General features: G+C 45.3%; 1 protein-coding gene across 2 annotated transcripts in view; it reads left to right on the top strand.

Moving 5' to 3' along the window:
• Nucleotides 1–22,856, top strand: part of FBXW8 (F-box and WD repeat domain containing 8) — a 116,565-nt gene extending 93,709 nt beyond the window's left edge. For both annotated transcript variants that reach the window (XM_060118850.1, XM_060118849.1), the window contains 4 exons: nt 2,600–2,727; nt 16,319–16,492; nt 18,936–19,046; nt 19,977–22,856. In XM_060118850.1, coding sequence (XP_059974833.1) covers nt 2,600–2,727; nt 16,319–16,492; nt 18,936–19,046; nt 19,977–20,121 — 558 coding nt within the window. In that variant the 3' untranslated portion in view covers nt 20,122–22,856. The remainder of the gene's footprint in view (nt 1–2,599; nt 2,728–16,318; nt 16,493–18,935; nt 19,047–19,976) is intronic.

Below are 22,856 nucleotides of genomic sequence, written 5' to 3'. Positions count from 1 at the left end.
TTTAGATAATTCTTAAAGAAACATCCAACTTCTATACAAATTTGCTCCTTAATCACTATTTAAATCCTTTTATAATATACATGTGGTGCTTAAAAGAAAAAAATCCCAGCAACATCTATTGATTTTGGCGGTCACATTAGTGCAGAACATTTTCTCCAAGATTTTAGCTATGGGTCGTTTTTTCCTTCTTTCCAGCATATCCATACACTTCTGAGAGTAAGTCAAGTGGCCATGGGTTGAGACTCAACCCAACTAGGGCTATAAAGAGAAAAATTAGTCTAATGCATGGTCTTAACAAGAGGGAGAGTGTGAGCATGAATAATTAATCTCACTAGTCTGTGGCAATCAGATAAAATGAAGTCCCATTTGCTCAACCTTATTAAAAGAGAGAGAGCGCAGAGGGGAGAGAGAGATGCTAAAGGTCGTTGAGGGACTCGTAACGTGGGAAGAACCGCCTCTGAGATGGGTAATGTGTTTTCTGATCTCTGCGGTCTTTAACTAAATGTAATGGTCAAGGTACTCTTTGGATAGTTTTGATTCATTGAATTATTAAACATTTTAGAAAATACTTGACTCCTGACTACTAACTTATACGATGAATTTGCAGTCTTTTTGGAGAGGGATTAGATCCCACTGTTTCATTCAGAAATGATCTATCCTCTTGTCAAAAAAGAACTTCTAAAAAAAAAAAAAAAGTAAAGACATAGGAACAGACTCAATATCAGATTTTAATTCTTATATTTATCATGGACATTTCTTCCTGTTATAGATGTTGAAGTATTTTAAAAAGAAGAAGAGAATGAGTCCAAAAGCCCTCTTGAAAACTGTATAGTGATATATAAGTGCAGAATGCTACTTTCAGGGTAGACCATGAGATTGCTGGGTTGTTGGTTTTTTTCTCCAGGAACCGATTTTTATGTAATTTTTAGGATATTCACTGTAGATAGAAGATTTGATTTATTTCTATGTCCATACTTGGAAGAAGAATCTTATTTTGGATATTTTACAGTTGAAATTTTCTCAGAAACTTTTATTTTCAACTGCATGAAAATAAAAATAAAATTTAGCTTGTTCTCTATGGTCTTTAGGGATTAAGAAGGCATTTTACATTTTGAAATTGCCTTCTTTCCTTTCAGATATTGTGAGCAATTTTACTTAATATTATAGTGTTGTTTTGACTATTAGGAATTTGCAAAGATTCAGTTGTTAGAAATGTGTCAACAATGAGATCAATGGTTTTCAAGGTGGAGTCAGTTTATTAACCTCTCAGTACTAAAATAGGAATCTGTACATTGATAATTGATAAATGTATAGGTTAACAAGAAAAAATAGCACATCATTTTCATGTGTGGGCTAAGAGAGGAGACTCTAAAAAATACTAACATTAAAACTTTTGAGTTCAGTGATTTTTTTTTTTTTTTTTTTTTTTTTTTTTTTTTGCGGTACGAGGGCCTCTCACTGCTGTGGCCTCTCCCGTTGTGGAGCACAGGCTCCGGACGCACAGGCTCAGCGGCCATGGCTCACGGGCCCAGCTGCTCCGCGGCATGTGGGATCTTCCCAGACCGGGGCACAAACCCGTGTCCCCTGCATCGGCAGGCGGACTCTCAACCACTGTGCCACCAGGGAAGCCCTCAGTGATTAATTTTAACCACATGATCAACAGAATATAATATATGCTCACATGTGTGTGTGTGTGTGTGTGTAAATGAGGAGGCTTTTGAACAGTGAATTTGAGTGCAAGGACTGTGTCTTCACTACTTACAACAATTACTGACCCATGGCAAGCACTTAATGTTAACTGAATTACTAAGATCTTTCTGGTAAAAGACTTAAATAATCTTCAGAAAGATTCCTTATGAATCATCCTTGTTTCCCCATTTGCTGGAGAAAAGGCAGTGTTCAAATGTAATGAATACATTGTCTAGAGATCAAGGATACTTTCTCACTTGCCTCCATACCTTATGGAACAGAGCTTACTATAATTAGCTAGTGGAGAGTGACTGAAGAGAGAAATGTTGGGGAATATCAGTTATTCCTCAATTAAAAAAATTTTTTTTAACGTTTGGGAATAAGACTTTATGTTTTGGTTTGTAGTTTAATCTAAAGGAATCATCTAGTGGTTAACTGTACAAGCTTCATCATCCTGGATGCTTATACTGTTTGTTCTTTTTACCTTCTGTGGTATAAAAACAGAGGGGGAAAAGAGAGAGAGAACCCTGTACACAGACTTCTTGTTCGCCTCCCCCATTAACTAATCAGAAGCAGTCAGTGACCCTTAGTTTCCATGCTTCTTTTTCTGTGTTAAGAAATTGGGATACCGAATTTCCCCATCTGGCATTTTTTGTGTGTCCTATGAGTTTCTTTGCACCTTGGCCTGGAATTCTTTGAATTTTCTTTTCTCTTGCGTTTCCTTTTGTCGTTCTAAGAGCCACATCCTTACACTGTCATTACCTGGAAGGGGTCAGGAAATGAAGTTTTAGAGCCTCTTCTCTAATGGGAGCTGGTGCTGTGACCGTGGCCCGGGGCGACGCTGGGTGGAAATGGTTTGTGCGGGCCTGCTGCCCGGAACGCACACCCACGTGTTTTTCCTCCTCCCCAGATCCTGGTGTATAGCCTGGAAGCAGAACGCTGCCTCTCGAAGCTGGGCAACGCGCTTGGCGACTTCACCTGCGTCAACCTCCGGGACAGCCCTCCCAACCTCATGGTCAGTGGCAACATGGACAGGAGGTAGGTGTCAGTCGAGTTGCATCTTAGAGCCGCAGGCAGCTTCTCTTGAGGCCTGGCCGCTCGGCCTCCACTGAGCTCACTGATTTCCTCCACGGCTCACCCTCCTCACTTCTCACTCACATCTCTGCCCACCTGAGTTCAGCCCTGATCTCATAAATACTGTCTCTGTGAACTTGGAGAACAAAGTCTTGTATTCGGTAATAGTTGGATGGAGTTGCCTCATTTCTGAAACACCATGGGAAGGTTGTCTTTTAGGCCATTTGGTGGACGCAGTTGGTGGAAGGTCCAGTGAGACAGCTTGGAATATCTTTTGTCCCCCTGCTGTAAAATTTGTTTGGCATTTAAAAGCTCACTTTCTCATATTAAAAACAATAACCTAAGGGATGAATCATGTTCAGCAAAATAGGTTTGCCTGCCAAATGATGTCAAGAGTGTGTTTCAGACCACTATGGTGTCCCTCCGGTGATGGGGGAAAAAAGAGACTTCATGTGAACAGATTCCAGTTTCTATTTAGCTGATTAGCAGTCTTCCCTTTAACGTATTGGCTTAGGGAGCAGGATTTTCCCGGTACAGGGTCCAGTGCCAGCTCCGGCCGCTCCAGGACCCATCAGCATGGAAGGATTAAAGTGTTTGAAAAGACTGTCTGAGTCCAAATTTTAGGCTCTTTTCCTTTCTCTTCCCTCTCCCTCTTGTCTTTTCCTTTTCTTTCTTCTTCCTTTTTTTTTTTTTTTCTTCTTTTTTTTGACTGGTTATCTGTCATGTCCGATCCAGTGCCCTGAAGAGAGGGAGCATGGCTGGAGGCCAGGTTCAGCGGGCGCCCCCTCCCCTGGCCAGCCCCGGGCTGCAGGTGGCGGGCCACTTGGTGGGGTATCAGATCGTGAGGCGGGTCCTCTTTTGTGCCAAATCCCAGACCTCTGTCGCACCAGTGCAGCAGCTTGCAAAAATAATTATTTTGTCCGATAATATTTTCAACTTCTGACCTTCACTACTACTGTCTGCCTCCCAGAGAGCAAAAAGATGTGAGGATGCTTTATTGAAAGAAAATACCTGATCTTTTTTTCCTCGAGCCCTCCTGAAACAGCTGATGCCTCTCATGCTTGAGAATTGAACTCCTCAGTGTATGTCCAGGCAGTTTTTCTCTTTAAAAAAAAAAAAAAAAAAAACTAGGCTTGATAAGTGGCCCCACTTGTGGCACAGCAAATGAAACACATCAGTTTATAGCTTTACTCTCCCATTTTCATTTCTGACTGAGCTGTACAAAGGCTCCAAGCTTATCTGATAGGACCTACCCGCAGGGACCTAACAGCCCTTCGCTTTCCAGGAGAGCAAATGCAGAGGCTCTGTGGGGCATCCAAATGGAAGGGTTTGGGATTGTAGGTTATGCTTCAGGGTTTGTTGACAGCATGACCATTTAGGGATTCAACCACAGCTAGGCTCCCAGGAAACCAAAATGGTGTTCCAGAGAAGAGACCTCTGCTTTCTGTATAACGTAGCCTAATTAGCTCTAGAAGCACAGTTACAGCCAGATTGTCATGACCATTGTCAGCTGCACATCCTGCTGTCAGTGAGGAGACCTGTACATACTCGGTAAGGCTGATGTTTTCCTCTGGAGCAGGGCTGCCTGACCACGCTCCCCACTGCCAGAGGAGAAGCCAGATGCGCAGTGTAAAAGGGCTCTCTGGTCATTTTGAAGGCCAAATCTGACCATGTTAAAATCCATTTTATTAGTAAACCAAAGTTACGTTTTTTGGGGTTTTTTTTTTTTTTTTTACACACTTTGTCTTTTTGGATGAAAAGAATAGACTTGGGACTTGGAGTTGGGGAGGGGGCTGTCCAAAATGGCATTTAATCAGGGCCACTTCTAGATCTGTGTGCCAGCTATTTGACCACTACTGGTACCACAGAGGCCTGCCATCATATATAAGATTGTTCTTTATGAATCACATTAACAGTGTAAGCAATATGAGTTCCAAACATGGGGCTTAGAAATATTATACATCTGGAAAAAGGAAGGAATAAGGACTCTAGACTTTTAAGTGCACAGAGGCATGTCTTGTGGGGTTTTTCCCCAAGACTTAATAGCTATGAGTAGGAACTCATCAGAGATGCACACCCAGGCTTGTACAGCTTATGTTTTATTTCAGAAGTGGGATGGAGGGGGCAAATACTATGAAGAGAGCTAGGTGGCTATCACTTAATGACAGATGCAGTTTAAAAACCTTGGAACCTCCATTTTTATTTAAAAAACTGAACTTCTATTGCATTCTCTTAGTACTTTATAAATAACTTGAGAATGAAATGGACTCTAAAGGTACATAAAACTGTCCAAGGTTAAAACAAAAATAATGTTTCTTTAAAGTAAGGAAATCAGCTTGAGTAACTTTGCTAATAGCATGGGTGGAATTTTCTAAGGAGTTGTGTTTTTTTTTGGGGGGGTGGGTATAAGCTGAAATTAAAAATGAAAAAATAGCTCACCTAGCCTGTCACTAGAGGTTAAGTAGAGTCTGATAAAGATTAAGAGAATGATCAGGGTGGGAACTGAGTTATGGTTGGATTGTACTTTTCCCTCGCTGGGAGGGAAGGGTTATAAAGTGGGGTTATATAGGTGGGGCTCTGCACAAGAGTTTTAACACTACAGATCAATGAGGGTTTTTTTAATGCATATTTTGTCCTTTCCTGCTAAGCCAAGAAGAAAGAGTGGTAATAACATTAGAGGAGGGAGTGGTGTGCATCCGGTGTGAGGACAGGATGCTTGTGTCTTACCACAGTGTCTGTCTAGCGCTCAGAGAGGGCTTAACTCTATGTTTTGCATTTATTCTAAGATGCACTTTTTTTTTTTTTTTTACATTTTCACATCTATGAAAAACAAGATGTGTCTTTTATAATAACATCTTACAAATGGCAGCATGTTAAAATATTACATAAAGTAATGGTGCTTCTTGAATTGATGGTGTTTTCAATTAAATAAAAGCCTGTATTTGTTCAATGAAGGCAAAAATAAATCTTAGGAATTAGAACAGTTATGAGAATCTTGAATGGGTTACCAAGATAAAGTCTGCAGGAAATAGACCACTGTGAGTTTTTTTGTTTTGTTTCTTTAGTTTAACCTTTGGGGTTCACTGAACATTTAGAATCTGTAAATTTATGTCTTCCACCAAATTTGGGATGTGTTTGGCCATTATTTCTTCAGATATTTTTTTCCACACTGATCCCTTTCCCCTTTCCTCTGGGACTTCAGTGATGTGAAGAACAGGCTTTTTGATATTATCCCACAGGTCACTGAAGCTCTATTCATTTTCTTTCCTAAGCCTTACATTCTTCAAGTTGCAAATATCTACTGATTTAACTTTGGGTTCACGAACTGTTTCTTCTGTCACCTCCATTCTGCTGTTGAACCCATCTAGTGAATCTTTTATTTCAGATTTTATACTTTTTTGGTTCAAAATTTCCATTGTTTCTCTGTTCAGAATTTCATTCTTTCTTATCATTGTACCTTAACCTCATGGAATATAGTTACAATAGCTGCTTTAAAGTCACTGATGATTCCAAAAGTCTGGGTTATTTTAGGGTTGACATTTTCCCTTGAGAATGGGTCACATTTTCCTGGGGCTTTTGGGGTGGGGGTATGTCAAGTAATTTTGGATGTATCCTGGACATTTTGTGTCCCCTTTGGATCCTGTTACATAATCCTCTGGAGGATCCTGAGTTCTATTTTTGTTTTAAACAGTCAGTCCCCCTGGTTAGGTTCAGACTGCAAGTTGTGTCTTGCCTTCCGTGGGTGGTGATTCCAGTGTCAGTTCAATTTCCAAAACCTTTGCTGTGCTTCTCTGACTGCCCTGCACATGTGCCACCCAGAGGTTAGTCCGAGCTGGCAGTGGTTGAAATCTTATCTGAGGCTTTGCTGTACTGCTTTGGGTCTGTGCCTGGGCCGTGCGCGGGGTCGCATGCGGTATCACGGGCTCCCTGTCTCCAGTTCCTCCCTCTCTTCATGCCTGTGATTCCTAGCTTTCAGGGCCCTTGTCCCCTGGGCCTCTGACGAGAAGATGGGGTTTCTCGCAGGGTTTCACCTGCTGACATCCCTACCACCATGCAGCTCTGTGAATAGGGACTGCCTTGGGGCAAACCCAGAGAGAAAAGAGATGGGGGAATCCCCAAAGACACCATACCCACGTTCTCTGGACTTAGGGGCTTCTCTCCTTGGTTCTTCAGAAAGAGGGTGTTCCTGTTAGCGTTTTAGCTCCCACACCACCACACAGCTCTGCTACAGGAGCTCACACTCGGGGTGAGGCTGTGAGAGAGAAACTCCTTTCCCCATGGCCCCTTCCTCCGTGGCCACTTACCCCACAATCCACTGTAGTGAGTCAACTCCCCAGGGTCCTCAGGTGTTTGCTTTTTGTGTTTTGTCCAGAGGTTTGGGTTGTAGCAGCAGAAGACAGAGGCAGTGGTGGGCTTACTTTAGGTCAGACGCAGAACTCCTACTCTCTTTAAATTACTTAAATAAACTGTTTAGTTGGCAGTAGAGGGCTGTATTAAAGGGGGTCCCTTCGCCTTCTGTGCTCTCAGTCTTCTCATCTGGGATCTGCTCATTTCTAACGAATGAAATCAGAGATCTAGACCAGAGAATGCTCTGGTGGGGAGAATCAAAATAAGAGTTGGTGATAAGGGTGGGACTTCCCTGGTGGTCCAGTGGTTAGGACTCTGCGCTTTCACTGCCATGGCCCAGATTCAATCCCTGGTCAGGGAACTAAGATCCTGCAGGTGGCACGGCGGGGCCAAAAAGAAGAGTTGGTGCTAAGGCTTACATCAGGTTGTTAGTGGGCTGCCAAAGCAACGTGCACTGAGCCAACAAATCCCACTGCTTTTCCTCCTGTAATCTTAAATTGATTTAAAAAAATTTTAGCTTTATTGAGATAGAATGCACATACCTACAATTAACCAATTTAAATTATACAATCCAATGTAAAGTTCACAAGGTTGTGCAGTCATCACCAAGTCAGGCTTAGAACATTTTCATCACCCCACGTAGAAACCTTGTGCCCATCAGCAGTCACTCTCCATGTCCCCCCAACTTCTCTAGCTCTGGGCAACCACTAATCACTTCCTGCCTCTACGGATCTGTCTGTTTTAGATATTTCATATAAATGGAATCATAGAACGTGTGACTTTTTGTGACTGGCTGGTTCCACTTAGCATAATGTTTCCAAGATAAACCTGTGTTGTAGCTTGAATCACCACTTAATTCCTTTTTATGGCCAAGTAATATTCCATTGTATGAGTATACCACATTTACTTATTCATTCATCAGTTAACATTTGGGTTGTTTCCATTTTCTGGTTATTATGAATAATGCTGCTGTTACCATTCAACTACAGATTTTTGTGTAGACATATGTTTTCAGTTCTCTTGGATATATACCTAGGAGTGGCATTGCTGGCTTATATAACCCTATGTTTAACTATTTGAGGAACTGCTAGACTCTTTTCCAAAGTGACTGTACCATCTTACATTCCCACCAACAGTGTATGGGGGTTCCAGTTTCTCCACACCCTTACCGGTACTTGCTATGGTCTCTGATTATAGCTGTCCTAAAGGTATGATGTTGTTGAACATCCTTTCATGTGCTTTTTGGCCTCTTTGGATAAATGTCTATTCAAATCCTTGGCCCATTTTTTAATTAAGTTGTCTTTTTATTTATTGAGTTGCAAGAGTTCTTTTTATAGTCTGGATACCAACCTCTTATCAGATATGATTTGTAAATATTTCTCCCCGTTCTATGGGTTGCCTTTTCACACTTGATAATGTCCTTTGAAGCACAGAAGTTTTTAATTTTGATGAAATTCCATTTATCCAGTTTTTCTTTGTCATTTGTGCTATTGGTATCATATTGAAGAAGCCATTTCCTAGCCCAAAGTCACAAAGATTTACTCCTGTGTTTACCTAAAAGAATTTTTATGATTTTGGCTCCTACACTGAGGTCTATGATGCATTTGGAGTTAATTTTTGTATATGGTGTGAGGTGGGAGTCCAACCTCATTCTTTTTTGCATGTGGATATCCACTGTCCTAGCATCATCTGTTGAAAAGACTATTTTTTTCCCTTTGAATTGTCTTGGCACCACTGTTGAAAATCAGTTGACCATAAAATAGAGAGGTTATTCTAGGTATACTCATCTGATTGAAATTTAAAAGGATTTATTAAAGTAAGCTAAATGTTTCTATACTTTTTTTTTTTTTGGCGGCGGTACGTGGGCCTCTCACTGTTGTGGCCTCTCGCGTTGCGGAGCACAGGCTCTGGACGTGCAGGCTCAGTAGCCATGGCTCACGGGCCCAGCCGCTCCGCAGCATGTGGGATCTTCCCGGACCGGGGCACGAACCCGCGTCCCCTGCATCGGCAGGCGGACTCTCAACCACTGTGCCATCAGGGAAGCCCTCTATACATTTTTGTCCACAGGTGGTGTTATAGGCTGGCTTGTAAGGGTTGCAGAATGTTCGGTCTAGCAGAGCTCTTTAAGACCATCTAATGCTGGCCCAGCTAAGGAAACAGGTCTAGAAAGGTCGAGTGATCAGTCCAAGGGGCTTATTACTCTTTATGGGCAATAAACAAAGAACTCTAAACTTCAGAGATACAGCTTTACAATACATAGAGCTCTAACCATAGCCTACTTGGATTAAACTGGGCAGTTCTACCTGAAAATACAAGTTTTTCTAGTTGCTATTAAAAATGAATCATTCACCAAAGGCCATCATTGGTGCTATGTATACGTTATAGCTACTGATTTGGGCATATAAGGTTGTATTTAAAAATCCTCTTTAATATAGGTTCGATGAGACAAAACAGAATCATGTTATTGATTTCTTTAAAAAAATTAGTTTTCTTGATTAATTTGGTCACTTAAAAAAAGGGAGACTGTTTTAATGCCGTCTTGCTTGTTCCCTTTATTTTCTGGATAGAAATATAGCTGAAGGTCAGGTCCTTCTTAATGATACTGCTGAGCCAGAGTCTGAACAGGCTTCATCTTTGCCATCAAATACAGTTTGCCTTATTATTTTATGGGACTATTTTATCCAAACCAATGGGAAGCAGGCTCTTGAGTTGTGACCCCTAATTAGAGAGTGTCGGAGCTTTCTTCTCGCCTTGACAAATACAAAGTTGTGGTGGCTTCTGGTGCTGCTGGCTGTCAGGGAGAGTGAGTGGGGCGTAAATGTTACAGTTGCTCCATCTGCAAGTGTTGTAATAAGTTATTCAAAGCTCTTAGCACAGGACCAGCCAGAGCGTGCCTCCCTCTCAGTTCCAGCACGTTTTCCTGCCCATCAGATGGATGCTCCTCTGTTGGAGTCTTTGGAAGGTTCTGGTGTCTTTTGTTTTAATTGGCGGGCTTGAGCCGACTCCTATGGTGTGATTTTCATTAGAGAGGGGCTGGAGAGAGGGAGTATTGGAACAGCCCTCCAAACCCAACCATGAATATTAAACATAATACAATTACAGCTTTCAGACCAATTATTTTTTTCTTTTCAACGGGCAAAGTTGATGAAACACACGCTGGATAGGGATTCACAGTGTCTACCATTGGCTTCTTTTTGTCCCTGGAATCAGTTGTCTTGGCATGTTTGTGCCCATTTGCTGTGCTACCTGTTTCCCCACGTCGGGAATTTGATTTGAGCACTGAGGGTACGGGCTCTGCCAGGGAACGCTGCTGTGCACGCTGGGGCCGCGCCGTCAGGTGTGTGAAGCAGAGATGCATTTCGTAACATGAACTTGAATGGTTCGCGTGGACTTCGCACCCCGTGCTGTGTGCTATCTCTTTATGTCAGCCAGAAACCAGAGCAGTGCCTCTTAGAGGAGATGTCTTCGAAGTGCTTCTCCTTTTTCCCTGTGGGGAGAAGTTCGAGTCTGTTTTTGGCCCATTTTTGTTTTCCTTAGTGATAAAATACACTAATGCTGTATCTTTTGGTGTATTTGTGTATTTTGTTTGGAGCCATCCATGCCGGTATCTAAATACAATAGGAAAACAGATGGCAAACTTTGAACTTCTGGACCAAATTTGTGTTTGCCTTTGTCTCCTTAACAGCCAAACTGTAAATTATGGAGTATAAATATTCAACAGAGGAGCTCTTTATGAAAATCACTAGAGCAAAATAGACCCTTATTAACCAAATACGCACTGAAAAGTACTCAAGCTAAAAATTTCTCCCCCCCTTTCAGTTTCAAGTTCCCCTTAGTAAGCCGTGCAGCTGTAGCCTCCAGGCAGAGTTCCTTTCACAGCAACTTTACCTTTTCTCCCTTCTCTAACCCACAAATGCCTAAAGATTAGTGCCTGTAAATGCTGACTGAGGGAGCTCTGGAGCTCTTTGTCTTCTGTGTGTTTCCTGCTCGCTCCGCATCTCTCTGGTCACAGACCCCTCCCTGGGAAGAGGGGAGGCGGGGTGGGGGGGTGTTGATTGGCCTGCTGTACTAAGGGAGCCCCCAGTCAGCCTCGTCGCCAGCAGGGAAGAAGCCATGGACCTCACTCACCCCCGTGTCATAAGACTGTAGATTTCTAAAACCCTGTTTTATTTGAAACAAAACATCCACTTGGGAGTGTATACAAGGTACGTTGTGTACAGTTTAAAGAACGGAACGCCTGAGCATTCCCGCCACCCACCCACTTACGGAACAGAGTGTAACCAGTGCTTGTGAAGGCCTCTGGGTGCCCCTCCCGGTCATGAACGAGTTCTTGTTCCTTAAACAACATGGCAGTGTCTAGAATAAAAAGTAAAAGCCGCATTTATTCCCCTCATTCTTCCATTGAGACTTCCCCAGGGTAACTGCTGTTACCGACTCCAGTATGTCCTTCCAGAATTTTATCTTTAAATTTTTTTAACTTAAGCAGGTAACCTTTTGAATTCAAAAGCACAAAAAAGTATATACAGGGAGAAGTTGTCTCCTGGGAGCTTCTCTTTCCTCAGCGGAGGCTGTGCTGCGGCGTTCTCCAGAGGGCGCCTGCGCACCCAGATGCGGGCCTCCCTCCCCTGCCCCCCAGCTGCCGTCACGCAGCCGGGCCTGGTGCGCTCGGTGTGTGACTGTTCAGGTGACGGCTGTCCTCGGTGTGTGTAACTCTCTGCCTCATTCTCTGATGCCCATGCAGGTCTCCACTGTACCGGATGTACCATCACGGCTTTAGCTGGCATCTGCTGATGGAGCTAGGTTACGTGTGCCTTCCCCATTGAGTCACTCAAATTCATGAGTGTAAATACTGTTTCTCATTTTTCCTGTTGGTCTGATTATCAGAAGTCTTTTTGTCTCAGGTTGCTCGAGACCCCTTGTGTCTTTTGCAGCGTCCCCCTTTATTACGACGCTCCGTAGTACGTATTTCTTTTCACTTATTCTGATCAGTGCTCGTGAGTGTGAGTGTGCCTAGCTTCCGTTTTGGAAAAACATTGGCCATTAACACTTTGAATATTGCCTCTTTGCCACACACTGGATTTTTTTCCTTCTGGGATTTCTTTTGGGCATAAGCTGAACCATCATCCCCTTCCATCCTTCCCATCTCTTAACACTTCATTCACATTTTTCATCTGTTTCTCTCTTTGTGCTCCATTCTAGGTAACTTTTCAGATTTATTTTCTAATTTACAAATGCTTTGTCTAATCTGTTTCTAGCCTATCTAATGAGTTTAATTGCAGGGATTATGTTTTCGTGTCTAGAAGTTCTATACTGCTTTTTTGTAAAGCAAGGTCTCAATATTCCCCTTTGAGTGGACCCCAGTCTTACAGCCTTGCCCCCGTGGTACAGTAAGAGCCAGTCCCGTTGCTTCCTGAGATTGGCACCTGCCAATAGCCTCACCCCCACCGCACATGCATAGAGGCAACCAAAATTGCAACTTGAGCTCTCCAACCTGGTTGTCTGCATGGACCCTAGGGAGGTCGCTTACTCTGTGAGCTCAGCAGTGCACTTAAAAGGATGTAGTTACGTCTTATCCAGCAGTATGAAGTGATTTTCAGTGGGAGGGTCAACAAGGGTGCCTGAAACAGAAGCCTCATCTTTGCTACTGAAAAAGTACTGTGGCTGATGGCCTTGTATGTATATATGTGGATGTACATGTATGTTAGATATAGCCTATATAAAACCCTAGAAGCAGAACTGCCAGGTCAAAGTGAAGTATATTTTTTATTTTGTTGGATATTGCCAAGTCACTTTCTTTGGGCTTGTGCTCACATCAGCTGTATAGAAGTACCTCTCTATGCAGGGCTCACCAGTGTGGAAGGGGTCTCGGAGTACTACGAGACTTTACCTTTGCTGGGTAGGCAGGTTGAGTGATATTACTGCATTGTAGTTTTAGTGCATAATTCCCCTCATTACCAGTGAACTTGAACGTCTTACAAGTGTTTAAAAGCCATTAGTGGGCTTCCCTGGTGGCGCAGTGGTTGAGAGTCTGCCTGCCGATGCAGGGGTCACGGGTTCGTGCCCCGGTCCAGGAAGATCCCACATGCCGCGGAGCGGCTGGGCCCGTGAGCCATGGCCGCTGAGCCTGTGCGTCCGGAGCCTGTGCTCCACAGTGGGAGAGGCCACAACAGTGAGAGGCCCGCGTACCGCAAAAAAAAAAAAAAAAAAAGGCCATTAGTATTTCTTTTCCTGTGAACTATTTTTTCTTTTCTTAAACTTTATTAAAGTTTAATACTGGGCTATCAATCTTTACTATCAACTTGAAGGAATTTTTTTTTTATAAGAAATTAGTCCTCTGGTGCAAACATTTTTCCCAGTTTACAATTTGCCTTGACTTTTTTTTTTTTTTGTAACGTTTAGAAAGGCCTTCCTATCCTGAATGTTTGTTTTAACTCTCTGAGCCCTCTGTAAGTAATGTTGGTGTAATGTGTATGGTAGAGCTCCAAGTTGAGAAAGTTGTTACAGGGTATTTTGCTTATCATGGCGAATTTAAGTGGGATCTTTTCTTCAATTACATTTTTAAAGCTAGTGGTTGTACAAAGGATAGTTATTGATTTTGACATATTAAAATACACATTTGATTCTGAATTACTACTGAATTACCTTGGATTGTCAACCCTAATGATAAATTTGTCCACTTCTCATTTTCTTTTATCTAATTATATCTAATTTTTTAAAAACAATGTGAAATAATATTGGTAAAAGTAGATTACTGTTTTTTAAAGACTTCTCATTAGGAATAAGTGTTCTGTGTCATCAAATCTCTCTTCAGTGTCCATGGAAGTGACCCTCTCTGTGGGTTTCTTGTTGTCAGAGAGGCATGGTGGACCACAGGAATGGACATCCTAGACAGAGTCCACTTGCTGGTTAACATGTTGCTGTGAGTTCTGTTAGTTGATATTTTATTCAGGTCTTTGCAGATCTGTCATGCTTGCAGTGTCAGGTTTTGGGTAATAACAGAATGCTGGCTCCATGTAAAGAGTCAGAGCTTTCCTCCCTTTGCTGTGCTGTGGAACAGTAGATGTAGCCTGGGGTTTGGGAAATGTGGGGGGCAGTCTGTTCCTTCCAGGTTGGACCCATTTTGCTTGTTCTTGTTTTGCAGGGACAGCTTGCTCCTCAACAGCTTTCCCAGCTTGCTCTGTGTTCCTTGATCTATTTGGATTTTCTATCTCCTGGGGGTTAGTTTTGATAATTCTTATTTTCCTACAATGTCATTTATTCATCCAGGTCTTCAAATACGGAGATTCAAAAAATGAACTCAAGAACTAGAAAACCTGAATAGATTACAATGATGAAAGAAACTGAATTACTAAAAAGGAGGGAAAATAGACCTACAGAAATTAGGTCCATGTGTGGTTTTTTAATTGAAATATAGTTGATTTACAGTTTTATATTAGTTTTGGGTATCATGTGGGGTTTTTTGTTTCCTTCCTGGCAAGTTTTATCAAACATTTAGTAAACTGTATCCTTCTCATCATTTTGAAGTACTCTCAGGCTAATGCTTTTTGCTCTGAAATCTACCTTTTCAGGTATTAAAATTGTCACCTCTTTCTTGTCACATGCAAACGTGCCTTTCATGTGTAGCATATATTGAGGTTTTTTTTTTTTAACGTTTTTTCTTTTTTAAGTACTATTTGGTTCTTTTTCAAACCTTTTTTCTGCTTTTTAAAAATATTATTTATTTATTTATTTGGTTGTGCTACGTCTTAGTTGTGGGCGGCTCCTTAGTTGTGACATGCGTGTGGGATCTAGCTCCCTGACCAGAGTCTTAACCACTGTGCCACCAGGGAAGTCCCTATATTGAGTTTTGCTTTGTGACTTGAAGCTGTTCCTCTTAAGAGGTGGGTTTGTCCTGTGTGCCTCTGCCCGCCCGGCTGACACATTAGGGCTTTCCAATCCGTCTGCTAACATTCAGTGTTTGTGTCATACAGCCCTCTGCGGTGTGTGTGTTGGCTCCTCAGGGCCCTGCTGACATTTTGCTACATCACTTTCTTTCAGAGGGTATCCATGGGTAGCTCACATTGACTCCTTTTATGTTTAAAAAAAAAGTCTTCATTATGCCCTCAAACTTGGTAGGTAAGCTAGGTATAGAATTTCCCCTCAGAACTCTGAAGATACTTTGTGTCTGTGCATGCTCATGTACCTGTAAGAGTTTAGGACCTAGAACATGTTTAGGTGATCCCTTCTCCCCACATTATTTGTGTCAGACATGTTTGTCCAGCTCCCCTGCTAGCTAGCTAGTGGCATCTTTTCAGGGCAGCGACTCTCTTTTCTTTTGTGACTTGCAGCATAGGGGCTGTTAAATTCACCTGTACTGAAATGTTGCCACATTCAGTTTTAGCTCTTGTGGCTTATTTCAGGAACCGTGTTGGTACTTCTAGTGGATAGGAGATTTCTGTCTCATCTAATTTATCCTTATGTGGAAATTCAGCATATATTTGTATAGAAAGTAGTTTTTAAAGATGTTCTTAAAGAAATTCAGATTATTACAAGGTAAGTAATTATCTCAAGACTTCAGATAAGTGACTGCCAAGTGTCCACATACTCTTATCACGATTCTGTTATGCTTAGTGAACTGTAGATGCATCGCCTTTCCAAATTTCAACAAGATGGTGATGAACTTAAAAGTTGAGTTAAATTACCCAAAAAGTGTTATTTTCCCAACCAGGTAAGGGTTCAGGTTTCAGACAAATGTAGCTGTTTTACAACTTGCTCTTAACAGACTTTTATATGAACAGCAAAACTGCCATGCTGGGCAGTTTACTTACCCTCTGGACAGCCTTCTCAGGCCGACGTCCCCCTGGAGGCACCATGGCAGTCAGGTCAGCCTCCCTCGCAATGGGCTTGTGCCCAGGGCAGGCGTCTCCCCTGTAGAGCACATAAAAGTGAGCAGCAGGGCAGCTGGTGTATTTGTTCTGAGTCCTCCTTATTCTGTGCTTTGAGTGGTTGGGGGTGCCCTAAACTAGTTCACTTCTAGTGCCTCTTGGCCTCCTCTAAGAGTACACTAAGGAGGTGGTGAAAGTTTGGTATCAGTATTTAGGTGTTCGTAACTGAAGGGGTTTCATACTCTGTTTTCATAGGGTTGCTGTACACAGACCAGCATGGCTGAGGAGGAATTCGTCATTTCAGGCTCTAATGCTAACCTCTGCGCTCTTCTGTGGCCCTGCAGGGTGAGGCTCCACGACCTCCGCACTGACACGATCGCCCTGTCCATCTCTGCCCACCAACTTGGAGTCTCTTCAGTCCAGATGGACGACTGGAAGATTGTCAGTGGGGGCGAGGAGGGCCTGGTCTCCGTGTGGGATTATCGGATGAACCAGAAGCTGTGGGAGGTACACTCCAGGTAAGGTGGGTCCTCAGGTGCTTCTAGTAACCACAGTAGCAGCAATGATGGCATCAGTCAGCCACTGAGCCAGGTACTGTGTGAAGTGCTGTCCACACGTTACCACGTGGTCCTCACTGGAACCCTGCAAGTCAGCTGCTGTGAAATGGGCTCAGAAATGGCGCTGGTCACTGTTCAGATTGCCACAGCTCCCAGCTCAGGTAGACACCACAGTGGGGCGGGCCAGACAGCGGGCGGGGGCACTGCCCGGGCCCCCTCTCCTCTCCTCCACTCCAGGAAGTCTTGATCTGCCTTACTGTTTACAAGGGCGCTTCAGACTGAAAGTATTCATTCACCCAAGCGCAGCAGAGGGCTGTATGGATGTAGGTAAATGGATACTAAGGCGGCCCAGCCGGTTAAACGTTGCGTGCTGGTGTCTGACCTTTAAAGCAGAGGTGGCCTTGCCTGGAGCAGGGGTCGGCTGGAGCGGCCCTGACGCTCTCCCCTGTTGCCCACATCCATCCAGCCCCCGTGCCTGTGCGAGACGGGCACCGAGCTCCCCCAGCTGTCCCTCAGCACCTCTGGGACGAGACATGTCCCCACTAAATGCAGAGCGTGATAAAATGAAGACTGCTCACAAGTCTAGCTTAAGTACGAGGTCAAATAGAGGAACTGGTTTCTTCCTTGGAGGGTGGCGATAACCGGTGCTTGGGCCTGCATCTTTCTCAGACCACGGTGCCCTCCACGCTGCTTGGTTGGCTCGGTCCAGCCCTGCCTGCTGTGGTGATGCACTGAGTTGCCACCAGGTGGTGCCAAAAAGCAACTAAAACTCTCAAACTTTGGAAGCCCAGAACTATCTGCCTTTAAGGACACCCTTTTGTTTTAAAGAGCTGGCTCAACCTGGCCTCTAGGACAGCCTCCTCGGCAGTCCAGGCCCCCAGGGACCGCCACCAGCAGCTCCGTTTAGTTCACTAGGCCTGCACTCCAGCAGATCTCATTTTTCTCTCCCTGAAAAGCTGCACCCCCTCGGATGGGTCATTCAGGTGACGACAGGCTAAGCGAGGTCTTGCCCAGAACTGTCATCCTGTCCCAGCCTTCCTAACTCATTTGTAAGTGCATGTCCAGTTCTCACCAGTGCTTAGTGGCTTGTCCCAGAGAAGGTCACCAAAGCATTGTTTACCACAGCAAGGCTGATGCCTCATCGGGCTCCCGCCTGGGATTCTCATACTCACTCAGGTCCTCGCGGCTGCTGATCCTGATTCTCTCTCACGCTCTGGTCTCGCTGTTGCTCGGTCTCCTGCCCACTGCAGCCTCTTCGCCACACTCCCCAGGTCCTCCCGCCCCTCCTCAGCCAGCTCTCCCTTGACCTCCCTTTCTGCTACTGGTACCAGCAGTCACCCAGCTGCAAGCTGGGACTGAGCTCCGACCTCTCCTTTCCCTGTCCTCCTCGCGGCTTTGTTTTCCATCCCTCCGGCCTCACTGGGCCCTGAGCGAAGTCCTCTAGCCACACTTTCTCCGGGTGGTGCCGCAAACCCTGGACTCAGGCACCCCTCTTGAGAGAATCCTCTGCTGTGGCCAAGACGCCTGTCCCTGCCTCTGGCACAGCCGTGGCTCAGCCTGAAGGGACTCCCCCTCAGCCCCTCCGTGCCACCCTCGGCCCTTCTGCAGGGGCCTGGCTGCCCTTGTAGTCTGTGCTGCGGTCTCCTGTTCCTCCTGCCAAGTGCTGAATTCTGTGTCTCATCTTGTGCTCTAGAAACACTGGTTATTTTTTGTGGAATGGATCTCACCTTCTTAACAGTCGGGAATCCCTCTGATGGCAGGCAGCTGCTTGCATTAGACATCTTTTTTATCCTGTCTCCTGGCTCAGTGCTCTGCTGGAAAAAAGTTTTTAGAATGAACAAAAAAGCCTTTGCTACATAGATTTCAAGCCATTTTGTTCCAAAGCTTTCTGAATGTGCTTTCACAACCCAGAATCCACGTATCAGTTGTAGCCCTCTGACTTGAGGACGGGCGGGCCTTTGTAGGGCACCACTCAACACACCCTGCTGCTGGGGAACCTGGCTCAGAGAGCTGGAGTGACTCGCCCAGGGCCGGCCAGCCAGCCGGGTGGGGGGTGCAGAAATGGGGCTGTTCTCCACTGCGTGTGTCCGAATTGTCTCAGGTTGTTTGTCCTCTGTGTCCCAACGCACCAAGGTGTTAGGGCATCAGCCAGTGAGCACAGGGACGTTGAGACGTGTTTACGGAGTAGGCTTGGCATGGGGCCTTCTCCACCTAGCTCTGGGAACTGAGGCCAGACACTGCCCCTCTGGGGGCCCGGTTTCCTCCTCTGTAAAAGCAAAAGATGGCTTAGATGGTTCTGGAGTCCCTTGCAGCTCCAAACTTCCGAGACCACAGCAGCAAAGGCGGGACGTGCTGAGTTCCAGTGGACTTAACCTCGACGCGCGTTCTCTCCCATCTGTTCCAGACACCCCGTGCGGCACATCTCCTTCACCTGCCACAGCCTCATCACGGCCCACGTGCCCTACGAGAGGGTGGTGCGCAACGCCGACCTGGACAACTTCGTCACCCACCGGAGGTCAGTGCTTGGGCTCGGTTGGTCCGGGTTTGTAGGAGTTCAGACGAGACTCTCTTAGCTTGGTTTTATTAATAGAACATCCCAGGCCACATTGGTCCCTACAGGATGGTACCCTCAGGCTTAGCCGTTCTTTTCATAGAAGTCAGGAACATACATGTACATGCGGGCAGGGTGGCATTAGCCAACAACACGTGCTGAGTGCCTGTTCAGGCACTTCAGCAGGACACTGCAGGGGGTGGGATGGGAGCGGGAGGGACACAGAGGGGGAAGGCGGCCACATGTGCCAAGAGCCCAAGACAAAAGGCTTAGGGACCTGTGGTGTTGAATCCCAGTGACAGAGGCAAAGCCCAGTCCTCACGCTCAGCCTGCTGGGTGACGGCTGCCAGAGGAGAGAGGCCCATGCCGGAGGCTCAGGACCCTTTTTTTTTTTTTTTTTTTGCGGTACGTGGGCCTCTCACTGTTGCGGCCTGTCCCGTTGTGGGGCACAGGCTCAGTGGCCATGGCTCACGGGCCCAGCCGCTCCGTGGCATGTGGGATCTTCCCGGACCGGGGCACGAACCCCTGTCCCCTGCCTCGCAGGCGGACTCTCGACCACTGTGCCACCAGGGAGGCCCAGGACCCCTTCTGATTACTGTTGGCCTGGCTTCCAAGCAGCCTCTTGTGAGGCCTTCCCTGAGGCTGACCCTTCCTGCCTCCCTGTTCAGCCAGGTGCCTCCCGGCACTCAGTTCCCTCTATCAAACTTGTCTGCTCACCTGTTTGTCTCTAGTCCCGGGATCTGGAGCGTCCACAACACACTGTGAGGCCGAAGCAGACATGTGTCACGATGACTCGCTCTCCTGTCTCCAGCACGTGCCTGCTGCAAAGACAGAAGTCACTGGGGGCGCTGGGGACCAGGACTGACCCTGCCGCTGTCTCTGTGCTTTCTCTAGACACCGGGGGCTGATCCAGGCCTACGAGTTTGCAGTGGACCGGCTGGCCTTTCAGAGCACTGTGCCCATCTGCCGTTCGTCCTGTGACACCATACCGGGTTACAACTATGACCTGGCGCTTGCTTTTCCCTGTGACAACATTTAGAGAATTGTCTCATTTGGGAGCTGGGAGAAACATGGGAAGAACCAATTCTGTGTATTTTAGAACTACAGAGGAGCACCGCAGTAGGTTTTAAGTGTTGGGGGAAGAAAGCAACTGCAGGGCGCACTTCTGTGACCCCCACACCTTCCTCTATTGCCTTTGCTTTTCTCCTTTGCCAATTCATTTTTCTCCAGCTGCGTCTGTCAGGGCTCGTTTCATCTTACTCTGTTCTCACTCTCTCTCTCATGGCTTTCAGTACCACACACTGATGGCTCAGATTTATACCTCCTCCACCCACCCCGCTCCTCCACTGCAGCCCTGCATCTGCTCCCCACCTGTCTCAGGAGTGTCCCCCGGGCCCAAGCTGGGACCTCCCCACATCACACGTCATTCTGTACACTACACACAGCTCTCGCTCCAGCTCTCAGATAAGGCCCTTCTGCACCCCTGCTCAGCCTCTTTCCAGTCTCCAAACCCTTTCTTCTTTGGGGGCCTTTGGACGTGCTAGTGTCTGAGCCCTTGGATCTGAGACCAAGAATTCAACTCTGGGTCATCTTCTCTGACACCACCACCCAACCTGGGAGAGCAGCACTTTTTCCTGGTAGATTTTAACACGGTTATAATTATATATTTATACAACTACTTCGTTAATAACTGTTTTGCTTACTATTGTGTCTGCGATGCACGATACAAAGTAGACACTTTCTACGTACCGTGAACACCCATCGTCCACGTGGGGTGGCAGGTGATGGGTTCTGGAGAGAGAAGGGGAGGGCGCGGAGGGACCATTACACTCAACCACCGAGCAGCACGCGAGCCCCTTCCGTGTGATGACCAGCTTCCGTTTCCAAGGATTAAGAGGGCAAAGCCTGCATTACTCACGATTTAGACCGTTGTGAGTAGCAGCCATCTACTGTACCTTCAAAATATCAGAGCAGAAAACTGATAGAACTACTCAGAGAAACAAAATCCTTGCCCATGGTGGGTGATGCGGAGGACTTAATTTATAAGCGTGACATGATTGATGGATGTAGATGGGATTCTGTCCCTTTTCAAATACCCACAAAACATGCATTAAAAAATGACCATGTATGAAGGCCACAAGGAAAATCTCAGATTACACGAAGAGCAATACCAGACAGGTCCAATCCAGTGCCCCCAGTCCCAATGCGGTACGATTAGAAATCAACAAAAAGCTAAACAAAAACATACACCTGGAAGCCCCAGGCACTCCTGAATTAACGGTTTTAAACAGGGAAAGAAAAATGGAAAATAGAAACTCTCCAGACCAGGGTGATGGTGGAAGCACTGAACACCAAGACCCAGGGGACGAGGCCCGAATGGGCGGGGGAGACGTCATGACTTCATGGAAAATAAGACAGCAAAACAAAGTAGAAAGGAGGAGTTAAATCCTTCTTTAAAGGAGTTAAAAAAGGATAAAAATACACATTAATGAACTAGAAAACCAACAAATAGTGAAGTTGATCATAAAGCCGAAAGCAGGTTTTTGAAAAGATAAAATATACAACTCTTGATAAAGAAAAAAGGCACAAGGGACTATCCAAGTATTTTCAGCATGGGGATAACGTCCCACTGATCCAAGAGCAAAGTGAAGCTTCCCTGCTGTTCACAAGCGTGCACGGTTGGGAAATGCGCCACTACGCGGAGTCCTAGAACTTTTTTGAGTCATGAGGGTTTTGGAAGGTTTTTCAAATTAAGATCCTCAGTCATAAAAAAATCCACATCCAACTAGACAGCCACATAGCCGCGACTGGGAACCATCCCCTCAGTCCCGAGAGCACTGCTTTCCTTCAGGCTGCCTTCCCGGGAAGGAGGGTTTTCTGCTTCCTTTCAGAAAACCCAATTACTTCCTCAGTGAAGCCAACGTGCAGTTGGCAACTGAAGTACGTACTTGATTTACGCTCGCTGCCTTGTGCCGCTCTGACACCGTAGTGACCTCACTGCATACAGTTTTCACCTCTCACAGTCTTAATGCACCTGGACCACTGCGGAAAGTTTTTCCTTTTAAGCAGCAGCCCCTTCCAGTCTCATTTCACAGTTCATTTTGCAGATACAGTCTCCCTCCTAGCTTTGCAGGAATTAAGGGTAATGGAAGAGTTCAAAAGAAATTAGACCCAGAAAATGTTACTGAAAGTAAAAACCGTTTTAAACTACTTTCATTCACTGCCAGCTGCTGGTCCAGTGTAAACGTTACAAGCGTGGGGTTTTTCCTCCCAGCCTGTTGATAACATCTCCCATTCATGAAAACCACCTGGGTTTTGTGAAGTTTATTGGACCCAAATAATCTCCAAGCACACCAAGTTCAGTCAGTGTTTTTTGCTGTAAACCTTACATTGTGGAAGAAATAGCCTGATGGGGAAAGGATCAAAGTTCCTTTATGAACCAACATTTACCAGTGGCTTAAAAAAATCTTGGCCCATGTCCACCCCCGTCTGCTCATCCCATCTTACCTTTGTCCCCGTTGGCTATTTTGTGGGAGCTTCTTTGCAAGTTCTGAATTCTTAGTTGACTTATCGTCTCCTTTTCTTCTGTATCTCTTCTGCTTTTCAAACTCGGGCTCCATGTCTTCCCTAAAGACAAGAGACTCGGATATGCCGCTGGGGGAGCCAGAGGGCCAAACACCGGAAATCTCTGTCCTGTCTTAAAACATTGTATGACTTTGCTTTCTGCATTATAACATGTCCATGTTGGTTCTAGTATTAAATTTTTTAAATGTA

The sequence above is a fragment of the Mesoplodon densirostris genome, chromosome 15 (assembly GCF_025265405.1).
Source record: "Mesoplodon densirostris isolate mMesDen1 chromosome 15, mMesDen1 primary haplotype, whole genome shotgun sequence".
Classification (NCBI taxonomy): Eukaryota; Metazoa; Chordata; class Mammalia; order Artiodactyla; family Ziphiidae; genus Mesoplodon; species Mesoplodon densirostris.
Note: the sequence above shows the minus strand (reverse complement) of the source record. Positions and strands in the feature narration are given on the sequence as shown.